The 20749-nt window shown below is 45.2% G+C and overlaps 1 protein-coding gene across 2 annotated transcripts in view; it reads left to right on the top strand.

The window, feature by feature from the left end:
* Positions 1–20749, top strand: part of LOC126522612 (uncharacterized) — a 50220-nt gene that overhangs the window by 12081 nt on the left and 17390 nt on the right. The window contains exon 1 of one of the 2 annotated variants that reach the window (XM_050171385.3): positions 8970–9168. The exons of the other annotated variant lie outside the window; for it this stretch is intronic. Coding sequence (XP_050027342.1) covers positions 9129–9168 — 40 coding nt within the window. The 5' untranslated portion in view covers positions 8970–9128. Of the gene's footprint in view, positions 1–8969; positions 9169–20749 lie in introns of those variants that run through there. 2 annotated transcript variants of the gene reach the window in all.

The raw sequence follows: 20749 nt of genomic DNA, 5'->3' as shown, positions 1-20749 counted from the left end.
AACCACGTGGCCCATCATGACCTGATAACATATGTTGCAACAATATATCAAAAAACATTAATACAAACACAACGAAATGTATTGACAAGTGTACATGTAATTAGGCATTGGATAGGAGCAGCAGTTGTTTTGTCTCAAGATTTCTTTTTTTTTTGCATCAGGGTATGAAAAATAAGGTTATTGCCTATTTTTGTCCAAGTGTTCACAATTACTGCCCAACTGCACAATACAGCTTAGATAAAATAGATACTGTAGCTTGCTTCGTGCTTGTGATGGGGCCAACTATACTGTGGGAAAAACACTCATATAAAAAAGAAACAAATATAAACAGCAATGCAAAAATATTTTTTTTCGTTTTTTTACCACCACGCTGAGTAATGTATCATCTTAAGGGGTTGTTATCTCTTTAGGGCCCTTTATTTAGGCTACGATGCGTACTGCTTGGTGGTTACGTGCATTATGCAAGCTTGAGTCCTGAGTCGCTGTCTGCGGCTTTGCCTGGGTTCGGGCATGGTTCAAGTCAGCAGATAGGGTCGCTTGAGTTGCGCTGGCAGGAGCAGGCGATGAGTGGTGCACGGCGCCTCAGTGGTTGTATACACAGATACCGATGCGGTCGCCACGCGAGACGTGACATCCTTCCATCCTGTAAGTCGAGAACTTCATAAGTCTTCATAGGGCACCGTTGCCTGCCGGGACATGTGCGTCATTCTGTTGTAGTAATAGAACTCGGGATGGGGTGCAGCTGCTGCTCTGGTTAGAGTCTCGGTGCGTGAGAACGTCTCCGTGAGCTTTGGTGCTCATCATAATCGTCAAGGGTGCTCTGGGCGACGATGGTGGCTCGTATTTCGTGGCGGATCTATGCCGGAAGTGATTCACGTGACATCTTATCTCCCCGAGTCTCGTTTGTATGAGCCGAGAGCGGGGTCTCGTCACTTTTAGACTGTTGGGTCGCTCTTACGTTAGCGACTTTCAAATTCTGTCGAGCTTCTTGTTGGGAAAGGACGGTGTGAAGACGTAAATAGTGTTCCTCCTGGTTAGCTCCGCTGACTATTATGTCGTGCAGATAGGCACATACGCCTGTGATGCCACCAAGAGTTGTTTTCATGCAGCTTTGAAAGATTGCTGGTGCTGGGGAAATTCTGAATGTGAGCCTGCAAACACGACAGAGGCGTTTATACGTGTTAATTGTTATACCTCTGTCGTCTGATCAGTCACCTTCAGATGCTGAAAAGTCGGAGCCAGGTGCACTTTTGAGAACATTCTTTTACCTTGCAGATAAGTGAGGACCTCGGCCAATGTCGGCAACGGATGGAAAAGCTTCATAGAGGTTGCATTTGCAGTGCTGCGGTAGTCACGGCTAAATCAGATTCTGCCGTCGCTTTTATGACAATAACTACTGGGGTTACCCAAGTAGCATGTTGCGTGTGCTGGACCATGTTTTGGCGTGTCAGACGTTCGAGATCTTCTTTTAATGCTTCTCTCAGGGCATATGGAAGCATGAGTGAAAACAGCGCTAAATAAACATGGACAAGGGAGGGACACAGGACGACCACTGTCCTGCACTGTCCTGTCTTTGTCCGTTGCGCTGTTTTCACCCATAGATTGGTACCAACTAGCTAGCATTCATACCCTTTTAAGTCAAATGAAAGTGTTCGCACACATAAAAATTTAGAAAAAGCTTAATCGTACAACTCGAGCTTCATAGGCAGGTCCTTGTACCTGTTAACTGTTGCCATCAAAAACGGCAGCATACAGATGAGTACAGTAATGACACTCCTGTCACAGCGTATGTGATTAGTGCCATTTAGTGCGATTCCAGGCAAGTGGTACCAATGGGAAACCAGCACCCGAGTTTCATGATGCTGATGATGCTGCTGATGATGATGATGCTGATGATTTACAGGCATCCCCTTAGAAATGGCGCGGTGACAAATAGCCCCGTCAGTCACGAATCATGATCGATTGTCGATACCTGCATGAAACATAATTTTATGCCAGGGTGCATGAGACTCCACTGAAAGCAAGTCAACCTGGTAGAATGACTCATTGTGCATTTTATTTTGAGGCCTCACAGTTGTAGAGTAACTAAATATTTAATTGTTGTAAAGTCAGTCATGATAAATTTCTTCCTAAAAAATTTGAATCAACCGCTTGAATTCCGTGCAGAATTTATTTATTGGCGGCAAGAATTTCAAGAAAAACATATTTCGACATTGCTGCCGACGTCCCACACGTCAAAGGTCACGTAAAACAAGGTAGTGTTTTCACCAAAGCGGTACTCTGTAATTGTACACATCATTCAGAAGTGTTATCGACGTAATTTAGGTTAGTAAAGTTAGGTTAGGCAACCGGCAAATTAGGTTAGGCAAACGACACGCTGTATTAACGTTTACGTGAGCATGCGCACAGTGTCAAGAATAAGACTGCTAGTAGTCTAGCTCTTCATTCTGCATAGTTTTGCTATGCACCCCACCTAGAAGACACATGTGTGTTGAGAAGGTACAGCGACCAGATGGCCGGGGTAATCTTTGAGACCTTTTCAATTTGTCAATTAGGAGCCATTTGCGTAAGCACCCTTTCTGTAGCTCTTTGCGATAAGGAACTTAAGTTCCTTAGAAGTTAATGAGTTTCGATTGTGCTCATATTCTGTAATTTACATTTGTATCGTTTTATGTTTGTGACCTATGCGCAACAAGAGTTGACTGAAGATGACCCGCCCACCTTTTCTTGTTTTCCCTCTTGCAGCCCTTTGAGAATAGTATATATTTGTGCTCGCTTCAATAAACCTGTTGTTTGCAGTCAGCGCTGGTCCTGTGCTCTTCCTTGTTCATGTGTTTTTGGCGCTGTTAAAATAAGTAATCCGTACCAACTAGCTCGCTCCCACACGGTTCTAAGGTAGCAAAATGTTCAATTTACCCTAATCATAATGTTTGTGCTCTATTTCTTGCTGCCACTGCACAGAAATGGGAAAACTAGGTGGTGTCCCCAAATGTGGACGCCGTGACTAAAGGGGATAGTCCCCTAGCGTACTCGATTTAATCAGGAATGCTATATAAGTTTTTCATTCTCGCATTTTTGCATGGATCTCCATAATTTTCTTTTTTTCTTCCTCAAAACCTCTCTATCTACCTTGTACCGCTACCTATGCCTGCAACAGATGCGGTCTTATCAATCTGTTCATTGCATTTTTTTCCCACCAATACTCATACGTATCTTGCTTATCTAGAGTGTTGACCGGTTGATGTTTCCGTCCACTTTAAATCCAAGCGTTCTGGAGGGTGTGCCTTGCGTACTGATATCGCTGTTTGGATCCCTTCGCATTCCATTAGGATGTGCTTAGTGGTCTCGGGACTTTTGCTGCAACATCCATATGGCTCATCTTGTGGCGAATACGTGCTCCTCTATGTTTTTCTTCTTGGGCAGCCAGCTCGAGCTTCAGACAGGATGGCATTGCCTTTGTGTTATCGTATAGATTTTCCCTTCTAATATTCCTTCTTCCCACCTTTGCAATTCTCCACTGTCCTTCGCGTTTATATTGCTACACGCGTGTGGTATTTGATTGTTTGAAGAAGGCGCGTGGGCGCCATCACTCGAGAAAGGAGGAGGAACTGGTCTCGCGCCGTGAATCTAACCGGTCAGCGCTGCAATCGCCGCTGTAAATATAATCTGTAAATAGTTGCTCGTCTTACTGACTCGTCCTTCGCGTGACAATATTTTTTCGCATTCAATTCGCTGTGTCTGCTTCCCTCACTTTCTTTGTGATGACTCCTGGTTGTCTATTTGCACTTTAAATTGCCGTGCACTTCCTTGTCAGCTTTCTTGACCTCTTCCTGCATTCTGTGCGCATGCTCTTCAGGCACAGATACTTTTGCACTTTAGCTGCCAATTTATTTTCTTCCATGTTTCTGAGTATTTCTTCAAAACCAATTTCTCTCTGCGCTTCTCTGACTTGACAAGAGGCCCAACCCATGTCCCCCTGCAATACCTCATTTGTGGGGTTTTGTTACCGTGGGCTCCCAAACTCAACCGGCCTAACGATGTTTCATTAACTTCCAACCGCGACAAGATATGGCATTTGCGAACGTTAGCGTTAGCATCATTATTCCTTCCCACATTCCACGCACCATCTCATACTTACTTTGGCCCCACAGTGCTCTGTGTTTCGTTATTGCTGTATTCCGCTTCACCTTCATTTACAGATTATCTTGGTGGGTGCTTTCGTAATCCTTTCCTTCGGTTATGCATGAGCTGAGGTATCTATATTGCTTGACTATACGTATGACTTGCTGTTAAATTGACACTGCGTAATTACTAGTTTCTTCATTAAAGATCATATTTTCTGATTTCTCTGTGCTAAACTTAAGCCCTGATTTGTCGCTGCGTTGCCACGGATATTCGCAATTGTCCATAAATCTCTTGAATTCACCGCTAGTAGCACTATGTCATCCGCGTACAGCAGTCCCGGAACCTTATGTTGCACCATTTGTCCATTACGCATGTAAGATAGATCAAACCCTCATTCACTCTTTTCCAGTCGCCATTCTATAAACTTAAGATAAATCGTGAAGAACAATGCAGACAGAAGACATCCTTGCTACAATTCTTGCTGAATTTCCAAAACTTGATCAGATTTTCGACCTTCCGATACAATGTGTAGCCGGTTGCCTGTAAATGTCTCCTTCAGCAGCTCCCCTAAATCGTCATTCAAGCCTTAGGGCTTAAAGATGTCTGATAACAATTCCCAGTCTACGTTGGCGTTGTCTCCTTCAATATCAGGCAATGCTACCCATAAAGGCATATTCTGAGCTACAGATGTCTCCACGCAGGGAGTAGGTACAAAACATCATATTCTATGCATCTACCTACTCCTAACCACTTTTGAAGTTCGCGCAGTACATCATTTTTCTCCACCCTTTCGACAGCTTTAATTTCATGGCTTGCATTGCCATTCTACAGGGCGTCCCAGCAAACTTTAGCCAGTGTTTAAAAATATGTGAATGCCACGTAGCTGGGCAGAAACAAGGTAATGTTGTTCGTCGTCGCTTGGACCTACTGAAATTATTATTTTTTCATACCGGCCAATTAAACAATTAGTATTAATTAATTATTCAACTTTTCAAATATTATAACTATAGGAGAAGTGTCAATGAGAAAATTGTAGAGCGGCATGACAAAGTCCCGATACAGCTTTATGTTGCTCAATACGTGCTACATAACTATTTTTCCGGGCGTGAAAGAATCGCGTAAATCCACGCAAAATTACCGCGCGACTGGCCGCTCGAGGCACTTTGCGAGGAAGCAGCCCTGCAAACGAACTTGACAAGGGGCATGCATCCTTGTCAAGTTGTCCATACGATAGTCTTTCTGCTGCCGAAATGAGGTAGATGAAGTTTCAGCTTCCGAACACGTGCGCTGACGTCACAAATATCCCAGTCTGCGTGTCGCGCAGGCTACAAGCCCCATGGGAAGTGACAGGTGCGGCAGCAGCAAGACAGTTGTTGTTGAAGGGGGCATGTGCTACACAATGAGAAATTACACGTAAATTTGAAATATTGCCCAGACTTGCAAAATGGACATGAAAAACAATACATAACGGAAAAAAGGGGCTGACAGATGGAATAGCACAATGTGGTATAAAGGTTATAAACAGGGATAAGGTGCTTCAGAAAGGCTGGCCAACGTTTCGATAGGAGGACCTATCTTCGTCAAAGGCGGCCTCGTCATCCTCGGCATGTTAGTTTTACAGGGTTAGTACAGTGACGTCACGTGTGGTTGTTGTCAGTGGCGGCTGGTTGTGAAGGGAGAGGCTTCAAAAAGAATGAGCGCCGTCGCCTGAAGTCTGTGAGCGTAGTTCCTAAGACGAGGAAACAAGAGTGGGGAGTCGGAAGGCGGGGAGAAAGAAAAGAAAGAAAAGGAGAAAAAAAAACATCAAGAGGAAAAAAAAGAAAAAGAAAAGAAAAAGAAGGGCTGACGTCTGGTCTGGGACCGTGGTTCCTCGTCTTAGGAACCACGCTCACAGACGTCAGGCGACAGCGCTTATTCTTTTTGAAGTCTCTCCCTGTAACACCAGCCGCCACCGACAACAACCGCACGTGACGTCACTGTACTAACCCTTTAAAACTAACATGCTGAGGATGACGAGGCCACCTTTGACGAAGATAGGTCCTCCTATCGAAACGTTGGCCAGCCTTTCTAGGCCACCGTATCCCTGTTTATAACATTTATACCACAGAATACATAAGGGAGAAGGCTTGGCATACATTAACAAGAAAATTAGAAGAATACGACACAGAAATAATTTTAAAAAAGACGCACTGCCACAGAGACAGCACAGCTTGCAACGCAGTCTACTGAAAGGTTCAGATAAAGCGCGGAGCGCAGAGCGCTACCTTGTGAATACAGCGAAACTGAACAGCCACAAACGATGATAAAGTGCAGACTTAGAAAATGCAAGGCTGCCTAGACAGGAAATACGAGAGAAAATTTGCCCACGGAGGTGGAGTGGGGGCAAGAAAGAAAAAAATATATCATCAGTAGCTCCTTCGTTACTGAAGCAAATTTCAGAAATGGCGAAAACGGATTGTTCAGTTAAAGAAAATTGGGGAACAGATTCCACCCCTCAAACCGCTGAACCTCCCTTCCCAGTGGCGAAAGAAGTCATTTATCCACGTAATACACAAATTATAAAACCTGGAAACTTGGGGTTGAGATGGTGGTAGGCGGATGATGAAGAGTACTTTAACGAGTGGTTAATGCGTCCGGCTTCAAGCTGTCCGTGGGCGCGATGGCGCGATCTTATTCTGTAGTACCTAAAATGGGAAATCGTAAGTTTTTATTCATCTTCAAATAATGGTAGGACGGATGTTGAGTTGGTGGCATGGCGACATATGTGTAATGGTAAGGATAGACGGATGGGTAAAGCAAAGCCAGTTTCCAACAGTTAGCTTCTTCTGCGATGACACATAAAAAAATATGGCCGCGGACTTAAGAAGCACATGACCACTATTTGATTGTATCCAGAAAAAAAAAAGAAATAAAGAAGCACACTCACGCACACGCACACCTAGAATCACGTAGTCGCAAAAGATTCTGATGCACAGAGAGGGACAGGAATAAAGGGAAAGGCAGGCACGATAACAAAATGGGAACATTCGATTTGCTACCCTTCACTGGGGAAGCTGAAAAAATGGGAGGCTAAAAGCTAAGGGAAGAGAAAACGTGCATCATCAGGTCGAGCAGAATACAAGCGCCAAATAAAAGACATAATGAAACATTGTGTTGAGAACGTTTATCTCTGCCGTTAAAAACCAAATGTGCGTTGATCGTTCCTATGCTGTGCGTGCTTGCACGCAATATCTTTGGGTTTATGTTTGAGTTAAGGGGGTGGAAGGTAAGAGGGGCGACACAGACAAGCACAAAAACGTGTTGTCCTTCAACTCGAGCACTACTGCAAACTTGAAGACCGACTGAAGGGCAGACGGTGGAAAAAAACAAGTCTCGATTGCCGGATGTTATGTCACCCCAAGCTAGCATTCAGCCTGATAACAGGGCCCACCAGTACACTGCTCGTCGTTCCTCGGACAAATGAAATGTGGTTCTGAATGTGGAGCCAAATGGCCCTCTGAATTGCTACTTTATAAAACTAGACGTAATTCAACCAAATAGTCAACGTCACGAGATGCAAAGATATCTTTCATTTGCATATTCCTCACAGGCGGCTATATGTAGCATTTGGTGAGAAGGAACATTACATTGTTAAAATGTACAGCATATAAAAAAAAACAACGAAGCAAGAACAATAACAAAACACGCGTTAACCAAAGATTAAATGCAATAACCAAGGACTTAAGTTAGATACTACACAACTTGTACCGACGTAGAAAAGGTAATACGATGATCAACATGTGACATGACCCAATGAAATTGTTATTACCAATCCCTAAATAGTATTGCGGTGGTTGATTTGATTGATTCTGGGCTTTTAAGTGCCAAAACCACGATATGATTATGAGGCACACTGTAGTCGAGGACTCCTGATTAATTTTTGCACCCTGGAGTTTTTTCACGGCCCAATGCACCGCACAGAGGCGTTCTTGCATTCCGACCCCATACAAACACGGCTGCCGCGATCGGGATTTGATCCCGTGACCTCGTGCTTAGCAGCGCAATGCCATAGCCACTAAGTCGCCATAGCGTGTTTATGGGGTTTAATATGGCGTTTTCATACCGAACCTGATAGCCTATGTTGGTAAGACTGTCGGGAAGATGATTGCACTGAGTGCAAGTGGCTGCGCTGACAAATAGAATGCTTGGATTTCACAAAGGCTCACAAAGCTGCTACTACTCATGCAGCCCGCTTGAGCAATGCTGAGGCTGCGCTCATGGCAAAGCATTTTTATATGTATTGCAACCATATTTGTCGTTGTAAACAAGCGAGGGCTGTCTCGCTTTAACTGCTCAGCGGTTACAGTGAACGCAGTTTCAGTCGCTCATCCACGAATTTTGTGGTGCTTGCGATTAAATAACGTGAGTTGATTGTCTGGCAAGGTGAGCAAGCCATTAACACGTAAGGCTCAGCAAGCAATGTATGGGACGAACGAACAAGGCATTATTTGTAGTACTTCCAGGCGTGGACGTCAGACATCCTATTAACATTCTACAGCCGCCCATCCGCTTTCTCCCCCCCTCCCTCTCCCCGAAAAAAAAAGAAGAGAACTTCAGTGCAGCTAAAAGCGTAATGACCGACGGAAGACCTCTGCCAACTCCTTAATTTAGCGCTACGGCAACACGGAAAATAGTGCCAAGAAGCAAAGGAAAATGATACCGATTGCATTCGGCGTCGGACAGCTTACACACTATATGCCAGGCAGCGGCAGTTTCGCACGGACGGGGTCTCCAATTCAGTATTTGCCTTTATTGTTCTGCATTTTTTTTTCGAACTGGTTGCAACAAGGCGATGCCAACACCGGCATTGAGCTACCGTTGCCGGAGATGGTGCAGCTTCCGGGAAGCTGAGTGTTTTCCCGTGGCGGCCGCGTGTGTTGCCGGTACCTGCAGCGATACACGATTCCGCCCTTAAAAGCGTGCGCTCCTGCAAAGTTTCAAGCAAGCGCCTAGAAGACTCCGACATGGACGCTAAGGCGGTGGCTTTCGCGTTGCTGTGCACAGGTGAGTTCAATGCCGTACCTATCTAGTAATGCTCAATGCGAGTAGGCTTTCTGAATCGACAAAAGTTTATCTCGTAGCTGCGCTTTAATTAGCCGGTATAAGTATGACAGAAGGTGAAAAGAAACCACTGCAATTTCTCGCACTTATATAATATGCAACTACAACAATTTGACGACCTTATAGCACACGAATTGACAAACGTAGAACAATGGAGATTGGAACCGAATCGGCAGCAGTATTCACAGGCCCAACCAGCTTGTAAAAGTTTTAGGTAATGTCGCGACACCAAGTTCAACGTAAATGTACCTGGTGTGCCGCATCACTGGCTTCGAAAATTGGTCTGTAAAATAGATCTCGCTGCGATACCTACTTGGCCTTACCTCACGTGTCACGAGTGCGAAAATGTTAGCAACTTATTTCACATTTTCACAGTCCTTCAGGGGGCCAAGAGGCTGTTACGTGATATCTTCAGCAGATCTAGGAAATAATGACACTGCTAGACTATTACACTGTTCTACACTGTCAACATCATCGTACAAGAACAGCTGCCGGTGTCTCGTAGGTATAGAATGTTTCTCATGTTGCTTAACCATTTCTCATTGACACGTTTCATCTGATGACAGTATTTGAGAAACTGATTATTTAATTAATAATAATGATGTAATTAGGCGGAAAGCAATACATAATCTGAGTATCTCCAAGCGACGGCAAACAGCATTACCTTGGTTCGCTCCACCTTCGTGGCATTAGCATGCTTTCTTTGAATCTTGGTGCATGATAGCTGGGACACCCTGTATATGTGATCCCCTTATCAACGCCGACACGAACACGAACGCCTATTCAAGACAAGGTTTAAGTTTCATTGCGGTACGCACTTCTGAAGAACTCGATTACTGCGGAAGGTCAAGGGAAATGTAGTATCTTGTATCGCAACAAAGTAATAACAAAACGAAAATGAACCCGTTTTTCCGGAGAGAAAAAGTAGTTGTCGAATAGGCCGTACTGACGCAATCGACGGGTACCCTGTTAGGCGCGGTTGGAAGAAACCTTCGGTGCAAGTCGGTCGTAGAAATGATTGTCATCTTGTGGATCACAAGTGGTTACTGACTGATAGTGAACCGCAGAGAGAAAAACAAGGAACAGCGAGGCCGCAGCACCCAGGGTCACGAAGCCCAGCTATGTTCGCAAAGAAAACCGTCGCTTTTTATAGCTGCCACTGTGTCTGTAGCGGAAAGTACTTCGTCTGTACCGAGGTTAGCAAGCGCGTCTTAGAGATCTACGTAAGAGAAGCTGAGGATATGATATTGTTTAACTATTAGAGAGCTTTATTATTAGAGAGCTTAATTAGAGATCTTATTAGAAAGCACGTTAGAAATTCAGTGTTTGAAACGGTTAAACTATCTGGCGAGACCAGAGGGTGCTTCCCATAATGAAGTTAGCCCTGAAGTAGCTTATTTCTTCAGCGAGTGATGGTGTGAACCTATGAAAGTTTCTAATAGTGTTATTCCTTAATAGTGTAAGCGGCGTGAACAGGTTGTTTGGTCGCCGATCACAAGCTTGTATTGAAATACAAAGGAAAGTAATAAATATAAATTATTCAAAACAACTATAGACACCACCGGCCCACAGCTACGGTCACGGAGCGGCATTCTTGCCTTAGCCACTCAGAGCTTATATATAATAGAGCGAGCAGTCAGCCATGTCCGGTACCTGACCATTCGGTGGAATAGCTCCATGGTTTACAAGAATTTGAATGCATATAAGTCTGGAGAGATGAAATAAATTATATCCAAGATTACGTCTTAAAAGAGAGAGAGAGAGAGAACGGAAGACGGAAAGGCAGGGAGGTTAACCAGACTGAGTCCAGTTTGCTACCCTACACGTGGGGAGGGGAATGGGGAGTGAAAGAGGGAGAGAGAGAACTTAGGTTAGGATGTCTACAGTCGGGCACTCAAGTCTGTTGCCCTCAGGTAGCGAAAAAGCGCTCGAACTGCTTTCTGGGCCAATGAACTGTGAGGCCAGGCTCCCAAGATCTTCGCTTCCGTAAATGGCCTGTCATCCAGTCTATTTAAGGCACACTGGAGAGTCTCGCGTTGATTATCGAAGCGAGAACAGTGGCACAGAAGGTGACTGATGGTCTCTTCACACTTGCACTTAGCGCACATTGGTGAATCCGCCATTCCAATACGATAGCTGTAGGAGTTGGTGAATGCTACTCCTACCCACAGCCGACACAGCAGTGTTGCGTCACGTCGTGGAAGGTTCGCTGGTAATGTAAGTTTCAGTGATGGGTCGAGGCTGTGTAAACGACACTTAGAGTTCTGACGTGTATGCCAGCAACCTAACGTGGTTGTACGAGCGAGATTGCGAAGCTCTCTTGCAGCATCGACTCTGGATAAAGGTATAAGGAGTGTCGGTGAGCCAGCCTGGGCGCGTCGGGCAGCGTCATCAGCGAGGTGATTACCAACGATGCCACAACGTCCCGGCAGCCACTGAAATATGATATCATGTCCTCTTTCAGAAGCGCAATGGCAGGTTTCGTTGATTTGTGACACCAGCTGTTCATAATTGCCACGTCGTAAACTTCGCAAGCTCTGGAGGGCTGCTTTCGAGTCACAAAATATTGCCCATTTGTTGGGCGGTTCTTTTTCGATGTATTCGACAGCAGCGCGAAGAGCGGCCAGTTCAGAGCCTGTAGATGTCGTTACGTGTGATGTCTTAAACTTGATGACGACCGATTGAGATGGTAGAACAACGGCGCCCGTAGAATTTTCCGAAACGGAACCATCCGTGTAAACATGAATTCGGTTAGCGTATGAACAATGCAGAAGTTCCAATGTGATCTGCTTGAGAGCCGAGGTGGTCAGGCTAGCTTTCTTCACTATTCCTGGAACAGCAAGGTACACTGGAGGCTTCTTCAAGCACCACATAGGGGACGGCGTTCTTGTTGCGGGTGAGTGCCTCAAAGACAAAGAGTGCCGGTTAGCCGCAATTGATCTGGAGAACGCTGCCCTGGGTCTTTTCTCAGACAAGCGAGCGAGATGGTGGTCAGGGACTCTGGATATATGGCGAACATGCACCCGGAGTGCGTCGATATCTATATAGGTCCTTATTGGGTGGTCTCTCGCGGTGGCAATTGTTGCCACGGTTGAAGCATTTCGAGGTAGCCCCAGACATGTTCGAAGGGCTTGGCCTTGAATGCTCTGTAGGACATGGATGTTAGTTTTGTTAGCATTGGACAGCACTGGTGTGCTGTATCGCAAGTATCCCAGGAAGAGTGTCCTGTATAGTTGAAGCATAGATGTCACGGATGTGCCCCACGTTTTACCGGCAAGAAACCTTAGTATATGGGAGATAGGAGTAAGCCTCTTCTTCAAATATGTGATGTGGGGGCTCCATGAAAGGTCTCTGTCTATAATAACGCCTAGGAATCGGTGAGTTTTTGCGTAGGAAATTGGTTGGTGGTCAATAGAAATGGGGTACCAGGTCATGGGCTTGTGGGTAAAGGCGACTAAGGCGCACTTCTCGGTCGAAATGCTGAGGCCTTGCGCACGCAGGTACGATGATGTTAGGGTGACAGCTTTTTGGAGCCTTGCACGCACCTGGAGACGTGTAACTGCCGAGGCCCATATGCATATGTCGTCAGCATATATGGAAAGGTTTACTGTATGTGGTAGAACGTCGACAAGGCCAAGGATTGCAAGGTTGAACAAAGTGGGGCTAAGAACCCCACCCTGAGGGACGCCACGGTAAGTGTAATGGTCAGCAGTTCGGCCATCTGCACTGTGCACAAAGAAGGATATTTTGAATAGATAGCTCCGAATCCACCGAAACATGCGTCCACCTATTCCATTATTTTCCAGGGCATCAAGGATGGCTTCATGCGTTACATTATCATAGGCGCTTTTCACGTCGAGGAATAGGGCAACCGATATACGCTTGTGGTGTTTTTCCTGTTGTACAGACGAGACTAGGTCGATGACGTTGTCAATTGAGGAACGGCCTCTTCTAAAACCAGCCATGGCATCGGGGTATACATTGTGGCGCTCAAGATACCATTCTAGGCGGGTGAGAATCATTCTTTCCATGACCTTCCCAACACAGCTGGACAGCGCAATGGGTCGGTAGGACGCTAGGTCAAGTGGCGACTTTCCAGGCTTCAGGAGTGGTATCAAGCGGCTGGACTTCCACCGCTCAGGAACGACGCCATCATTCCATGACTGGTTATAACATTCCAGCAGTCTGCTTCGGCCATCTTCACCTAGGTGGCATAAAGCAGCGTAGGTGATGCCGTCTGGTCCTGGCGACGATGAGCGCCTGCATGAGGCCAGAGCAGCGTCCAATTCCTCAAGTGAGAAGGACACATTCAATTCTGTGAAGCGTGTCGCAGGAACCTCACCCAGAATTTCACTATTGATGGTGACCACACTGCCCGCAATCTTCACACAGAAATCTTCGGCTATACCGACCTGTGAGCGGCCTTGATGGAGGGCTAGGGCTGAAAATGGGTTTCGTTGCTGTGGAGACGAGCCAAGGCCGCGCACCGTCCTCCATATGATAGACAGTGGCTTGCGGGGGTCAAGTGATCCGCAGAACGTCTTCCACCGTTGTTCCTCCAGCCTGTCCATACGACGTTGGATTTTCTTCTGTATACGTCGAGCGACTCTAAGGTCATGAATTGACTTCGTGCGCCTGTATCGCCTCTCGGCTCTTCTGCGAATCGTTCGTAGTCGCTCAAGTTCCATGTCAAAATCCGTACGTTTTTTAGCGGATGTAAATGTGTACTTAGACGATTCCAGTACACTTGTAATAAGGTTTTCAATGGTGCCGGTAAATCGTTCTTTGCATGCCTCTTCCACCTTTGTCTTATACGTTGACCACCTTATATATGCTTGTCGGGAAGTACAAGAGGAGAAGCTTCCAAATCCAGTGATACTTAAGTAGGTGGGAATATGGTCACTACCATGAGTCTCGATGTCAGAGAACCATCGAACATTTTGACCAAGTTGCCGTGACACCAAGGTCAAGTCTAAGCAACTGCTATAGTTCGAACCACGCAAGTACGTTGGACTGCCATCGTTCATAATGTTAAGTTCGTGGTCGGAAGCAAATTCCACAAGTTTCCGACCCCTGGAATCTATTCTGGAGCTTCCCCAAGCCAAGTGATGAGCATTAAAGTGTCCCGTGATAATCCAGGGTCCAGTAGTCGCCGTCAGGATGTCTCGCAATCGGTCGCCGTCGAACCGACTATATGGGGATATGTAGGCGCCGATAAGGGTGAAGGCCACTTTATTCTTTGTAATGCGGAGACATACGTATTGGTTTCCATCAGGAGGCTGCACTGAGTGGGGGATGTAAGTAAGTTCTGTACGGATGTAAACAATTACTTTGCTGGATTGCCCGCACGTCGACGCCATAAAGGCTTCGTATCCAGAGTCTTAGCGCTTTTGACACGTTCGGTTCACATATTACCACTACAGGAAATCGGTTCGTGAAAACGTATTGGCGGAAACATGAAATCCGTGATTTAAGTCCTCTGGCATTCCACTGGAAAATCGTCGCGCTACGCACTTCATCACGGAGTGAAGGCAGTGGAAGAGCTATTGTGATTATGCAAGATTTGCAAGCACTGGGCTCAGGGCATCCAACACTTGCACTGCGTAAACACTGGGCTTAAGAGGAAGCTTCAGCTCGAGACCAACTCTGCTTTTCAAATCAAACACATGTAAGGCACAGAAATTATTTCATTAGGCAACCGCTCAAGTGATTTTAAGGGTATTGATTGCATTCAAGAGAGAAAGCTAAATTCTAAAAACTATTTGACTAGAAATACGACTTGGGAAGTCAATAGTTGTATAAAAAATTTGGAAAATTGGTATGTAAAAGTAAGCCGTAACTCTGCACTAAAGGCAGATATCGTGGTTCTGTACTGTAACCTGTGTCTGTTCGGACATATAGAGCGGTCAAATTTGATATATAAGTAACCTGGCTGCCCATAGTTCTTACAATCAGTGCAACAGATTGCAGTGCCCTTACTCACATTTTAGTGTATAATTTACAGCGGTGTATAAAACGTGAATTTGCACGCTTTAAAGGCATTATTAGGGGCAGGCTTACAGAACTGTAGAATCGCTCCTTATTGCTAAGTTGCACAGTTGCAAACTGGATAGCTAAGCCTATAAAAATAAAAAAAAAGATCATTTATGTGGAATTCAACAAACTTATTCAAAATTGGTGTAGCGGCTGCTGAGAAAAATATTTGTCTGTTTTGATCCATTACTATACGTTGCATTCCCCTCGGTGACTCAGGCACAAGTCTTGGTAGAACAGGGCGGTTTAATAGAAGAATAATACGTTACTTAGTCACACAGGCAGAGTACGCCATACAGGAGAACTCACACGAGCATTGACAAACGTCCCCTTCCTCCAACGACCAGCCAACAACTACAACGCGTGTCCCAGGCTTCAGTTTAGGCCCACTAGCGCAGTACATAAAGAGCGCTTCCCGTGAAAGGGCACTAGTGATATGTTAACAGATAGGAGCTTCAAAGCTGAAGGTTCCCCTCAGTGGCATTGACATTTTGGGAGCTAAATTGTCACGTCTGCAAAGAAGTAGTACATAGCTCTTTTTGGTTCCTCACATCTAAAATCCATGAAATAAATCACCTGCCATGAGTAGGTTCATACTGATGTTCCATGTAGTGTGCACTCGGGCTTTCCTGTATGACAAAAAGAAGATTGTCTGGCACACCACCATGTTTGCATATTGTTTCGGGAAGGAAGGGAAGAAGCGTACAGATGGCTTTTAATGACGGAGCCAACATGCATAGAGCAGCGAAAAAAAGAACCTAAACTCTTTTTAAAACTTTTTGTGCGCAAACAAACAGGGACGAAGAATAGGGGCAACACAAGGACGAGCGCTTGTCCTTGTGTTGCCCCTATTCTTCGTCCCTGTTTGGTTGCGCACAAAAAGTTTTAGGATGAATCTGTTCCAACTAGGCCGACTCGCACTTATGCTAAACTCTTTTTTGTCGTCTCCAAGGCCGCCTTGAGCCTCCGCTTAATTCTTCCCACATTACAGACTGTGACAATATTAAAGCTTGTCTTCCAAGTACTGGCGCATACACACTATGGAGCATTGGCCAAGAAGCAGGCGATTCGCAGTATGTTTAGAATTTGAACAAATGTTTCGGTACGGGCCTGCTTCGTCTTGCGTTCCATGGCCCTCAGGAAATTAAGCCTGTAGGCCTCCTGTATAATGGTTCTGACAGAAAAAAATACCGCCAATGTTCGTTAGCTGCAATCCAGAAGAAAAATGAATATAAGAGGAATGTGAGAATATCTCATATGCTAGTTTTGGTGCGAAGAAGTTTATAATCCCTTTCTTAAAAAATGTTTGACCGAATGTAGAATTCCAGTTAATCTTTAATAAACCTGCTGGAGCTCAGATTGTATTGAAAAATGGTGTCTAAGCCAAGAAAAAGTCATTCTAATGTTTCCGAATACATTTAACTTCTTACCAGCCTTTTGATTACCTGGAATTGTGGCTTAGCTACGACTAGCGATGTTCACTTCTTATTGCACATACATGCCTGAACTAGAAGTCATGTAAACAGAATACCGCATGTTCCGGCAGCACAACACTCGCAGTTGTAAATTACGCAATGTCGCATATACATAGCGCCGAATTCGCAAACCTTTTTGTTCTTGACGTCCGTTCGCCACGGGTAAGCCTCCTTCGCTAACAAGTCCAATATCACGTTTACGTGGTGCCGACTCTTAAAAACAATATCAGCACGACGACATTACTGTGAATACGAGCCTTGGTTATTCTTTCTGTGACTGTGTGCTGGAAGATTCCGTATTTTTAATGCATTGAGGTGGTCTAAATAAAACTGAATACAAAATAAAGCGCTGGATTGAAAGAAGCAGCTGAGCAACCAAGCCAACGTTCACGCAAGCCGAATAATTGCACCCACGTCACAGTCAGAGAATAGCAAATCAGGCAGTTAAAAAAAAAACCTAGCACCTGGAAAATTTTGTTGGGGTTTGGTAACGGTGTATCAAGGCGCATCGTCTCTTTGCGTGCGACTGAAGATGGCATGTTGCTAAGGTGTGGTAGTGTAATTGTGGTTCTTGTAAATGTAGGCTAGGCCTTCCATCGTGTACTGCCATCGTTTACCAACACCATGAAATGGCAAAAGAGGCAATGTGAAATGGAGCATTTTACCAAGCAAATTCGAGTACCTGCGATTTCGGTTTCGTAAAATTGAAATGCTTTTCTCTGTCTGTTTGACGACGAGGCCTGCGCGAGCGCCGACAGGAACAATGTAGAAAAGGCGACCGCACGAAGGGCACTCTTGTTTTGCCGTTTGATGCCAGATGGCAGCACGAGTAGCGCAAACTAGGCACGGCTACTACATTGTGCTCTGACAAAGTGCACTGCACAGCCAATTTCAGCTCTCATAGGGAAGTCTGGCGCGAAATTACTTACGTCAAGACTTACGCGAAAACATACACAGAGCTTACGTCAATTCTTACACCACGAGCGACCGTGAAGATAAACCTGAAGACAAACGAAAAATATACCTCAGGATATACATCAAGATATACATGAAGGTATACGTCACTGCATTGCAAATATTTTAAAACTGATACAGCGCAACAGCGAAAAAAAAAAAATAAGCCAAGCCAGCCTTGTTCTTCTGGGCGACTAGCTTGTTTCTTCCTTTCCATGTTGCGCTGTACCAGTTTTAGATTGCAATACCAACTCGCGCAATCCTCAACCCTACTTGCAAATATTTCTTCAGAAAAGTTTGAAAAACATGGCCGAAGTAGGTCGGTTGCCCTCAACCTTGGTGGATAGAAGAGGAGCGTTGCGATACAACCAGACCACTTTAGCACCGCCACACAGCGCGGAATGCAATAAAACAGCTTGGCCATGCACGCTCACATAACATCACTATAGCCTAGGAGTAATATTGGCTAAGGCTGCGGTGTTATGTACTATGTTGCTTAAAACTCAATTAGTTAAGGAGCGTAAAGCTCGAAGCACATCTTACCAATGCGCTGCAACGCAACACAAGCTTCATTTATAATGTGCTCTAGTGCCAGGAAATTTGTAAAAGGGGGTGGCAATCATGGTCTACACCTGTGATACCTTGGCGCCGTCTTGGTTAAAGCGCCTAAATATTTGAAGAATCACAGCGAAGAGCCTATTTTGGTCGACATGATCACAGTGTTGCAATCAACACCCCTTCCCACACATCCTCTATCCTTGATAAATTTAGTGAGTCTCTATGTTGGTTTGCGACAAAGGGACATAGCAAGAAATGGGCACGAAGGTTAACAAGCTGGGTATCCTGTTGACTGCCCTGCACGCGGGAAAGGGGAAGAGAGATTGAAAAAAAAAGAAGCAAAAGGCAAAAGCAAAAAGTAGCAGAAACGCGCTATCTATAATCGTCTTCTAAGGTGCATTGATCTTAAACAATGTCCTTAAATTCAATAAAGCCCGCGTAGGTTTGCGGATTAGGAATGGAAGAGGACGCGTGACCCCGTTACTTGACTCTGTAAAAGGTTGACCATACCGTCGGCTGAGCGCCCTGAGAAGTCACTGACGTTGGAAGACAAGCGGGCGCAGTAGCAGAGGAGGCGCTCGGTGGTCTCATCATAGTTGCAGTGATCGCACATGGTGGAGCCAAGTCATCCCGATGAGCAAGCAGCATCAATCTTGAAGGCCACACTTAGCCTTTCGCTGCGCAGCATTTTAGTGTGCTCTTGGAAAGGTTCCGTCGCAACTACAGTGACGAATGAAAGATGAATAAGCGATTTTCGGAATTCTTCAGAGCCCTCCAAAGAGCCAGCATAATGTCACAAGCAATTCAGATAAACTCCTTAGCTTCGTCCGCCCTGGATTGTAGGATGAGCATGGACTGGTTATTCTCACTTCTTTTTTTTTCTCTTAAGCTATTTTTTGTAGTTTCACCTTTTGTTGTCTAATCCAAAGCTTTGTTATTGCTTAATACATTCATCTGCTGCTTTTCTGTTCATTAATGCCTTGTCTCCTAAAACCTTTATTATCGGAAATTTCCCATGTTGCCATTGTTGTTTTATTCATTCTAGTTATCATGCACAGGAGGTCCCATTTCAGTTTCTAAATAAATTAAAAAGTTAAATTATGGGGTTTTACGTGCCAAAACCACTTTCTGATTATGAGGCACGCCGTAGTGGAGGACTCCGGAAATTTAGACTACCTGGGGTTCTTTGACGTGCACCTAAATCTAAGTACACGGGTGTTTTCGCATTTCGCCCCCATCGATATGCGGCCGCCGTGGCCGGGATGCGAGCCCACGACCTTGTGCTCTGCGGCCTAACACCATAGCCACTGAGCAACCACGGCGGGTAGTTTCTAACTACGAGACCTACTTCTGTATATACTAATCAAATAATTATCCCCATTTTTGTCTTGAATAAAACTGATTCTGATTCTGATAGGCGGATCCAGCAGTTTCATCAGCGATATGGTTGCCAAAAATACTACCGTGAGCAGGCAGCCACCGATAAACAATGCCGTGTTCCACGATGACAGAGCAGTGTTAGATTTCCGTTATGTTTGAACTCAACTGCGAATAATTAATTCTTATATGGCACAGTGCCGGTTGCAGGCCTTGAAGGGCTACTTGGGAATCACCGAACACAGGCATTTTACGCCGTGATTTCTGCTAACATTCTCAAGAGCGGCACGAAGTACGAATAGTTCTGATTATGCGGACGTGGTCATATATGCGGCGTTCGCAACCTGCTTGTGACCAGAGATGCCGCAATGGCGATGATGGCGGTAGAACTAGTAGAAGATATCGAACCACCCATGTAAGTATGAGCGCGCCCGGCGGACACGTTGTGCAAGAAATTTAAAACTGCTTCAGAACCGCGTTGTTGGCATCTGGGCCTTCTTTGTAGTCTCTCAGATATTGAAGAGCATTTAAGGTTTCTGCGTGCCCCGCAAGGGAGATGGTGATCTTGCAGCGGGTTGGGAGTTCTTAGGAAGGGAAGATGAAGGTTTTTGAAAATGTGTCCTATTAGGCTGCGCGCTAGCCCGGGTAGGTTAGGCTGTTACAGGAAACCAACAGGGCAGGTTCTTCCACAGAGGAACGCGTTGGCTCCGTGTGGCCTTTCACGTTGCCGATATAACGATATATCCAATTGAACAGAAATAACTTTTACTTTCTTGGAAGTATATAAGTTTCAAGGAGAGGCATAAATTAAAGGCACTGACCGATGACCCTTCACGTGCATACAAGTACGGCATCACAGCTCATAAAAACAGATTACATTTCGTTAGGCATCAAATATAGGTATACAGTCGAATCTCGTCAATTAGGCTCTTGCGGGACCGAAAAGTTTGGTCGAATTATCAAAAAGTTCGAATTGAGAAACCACATCAACATCTTCAATTAGGGACCAGCCCGCACACGTGTGGTTGTTATGTACCTCTTCTTCGTCCTCGTCTTTAGCGCTTTACCGTAATTCAATATGTTCGACCAACTAGCCGGCACTTTCACTTTATTAGGCGTAAATATAA

Source organism: Dermacentor andersoni, chromosome 6 (genome assembly GCF_023375885.2).
Source record: "Dermacentor andersoni chromosome 6, qqDerAnde1_hic_scaffold, whole genome shotgun sequence".
Lineage (NCBI taxonomy): Eukaryota > Metazoa > Arthropoda > Arachnida > Ixodida > Ixodidae > Dermacentor > Dermacentor andersoni.
This window is presented reverse-complemented; position numbering and strand designations above follow the sequence as displayed.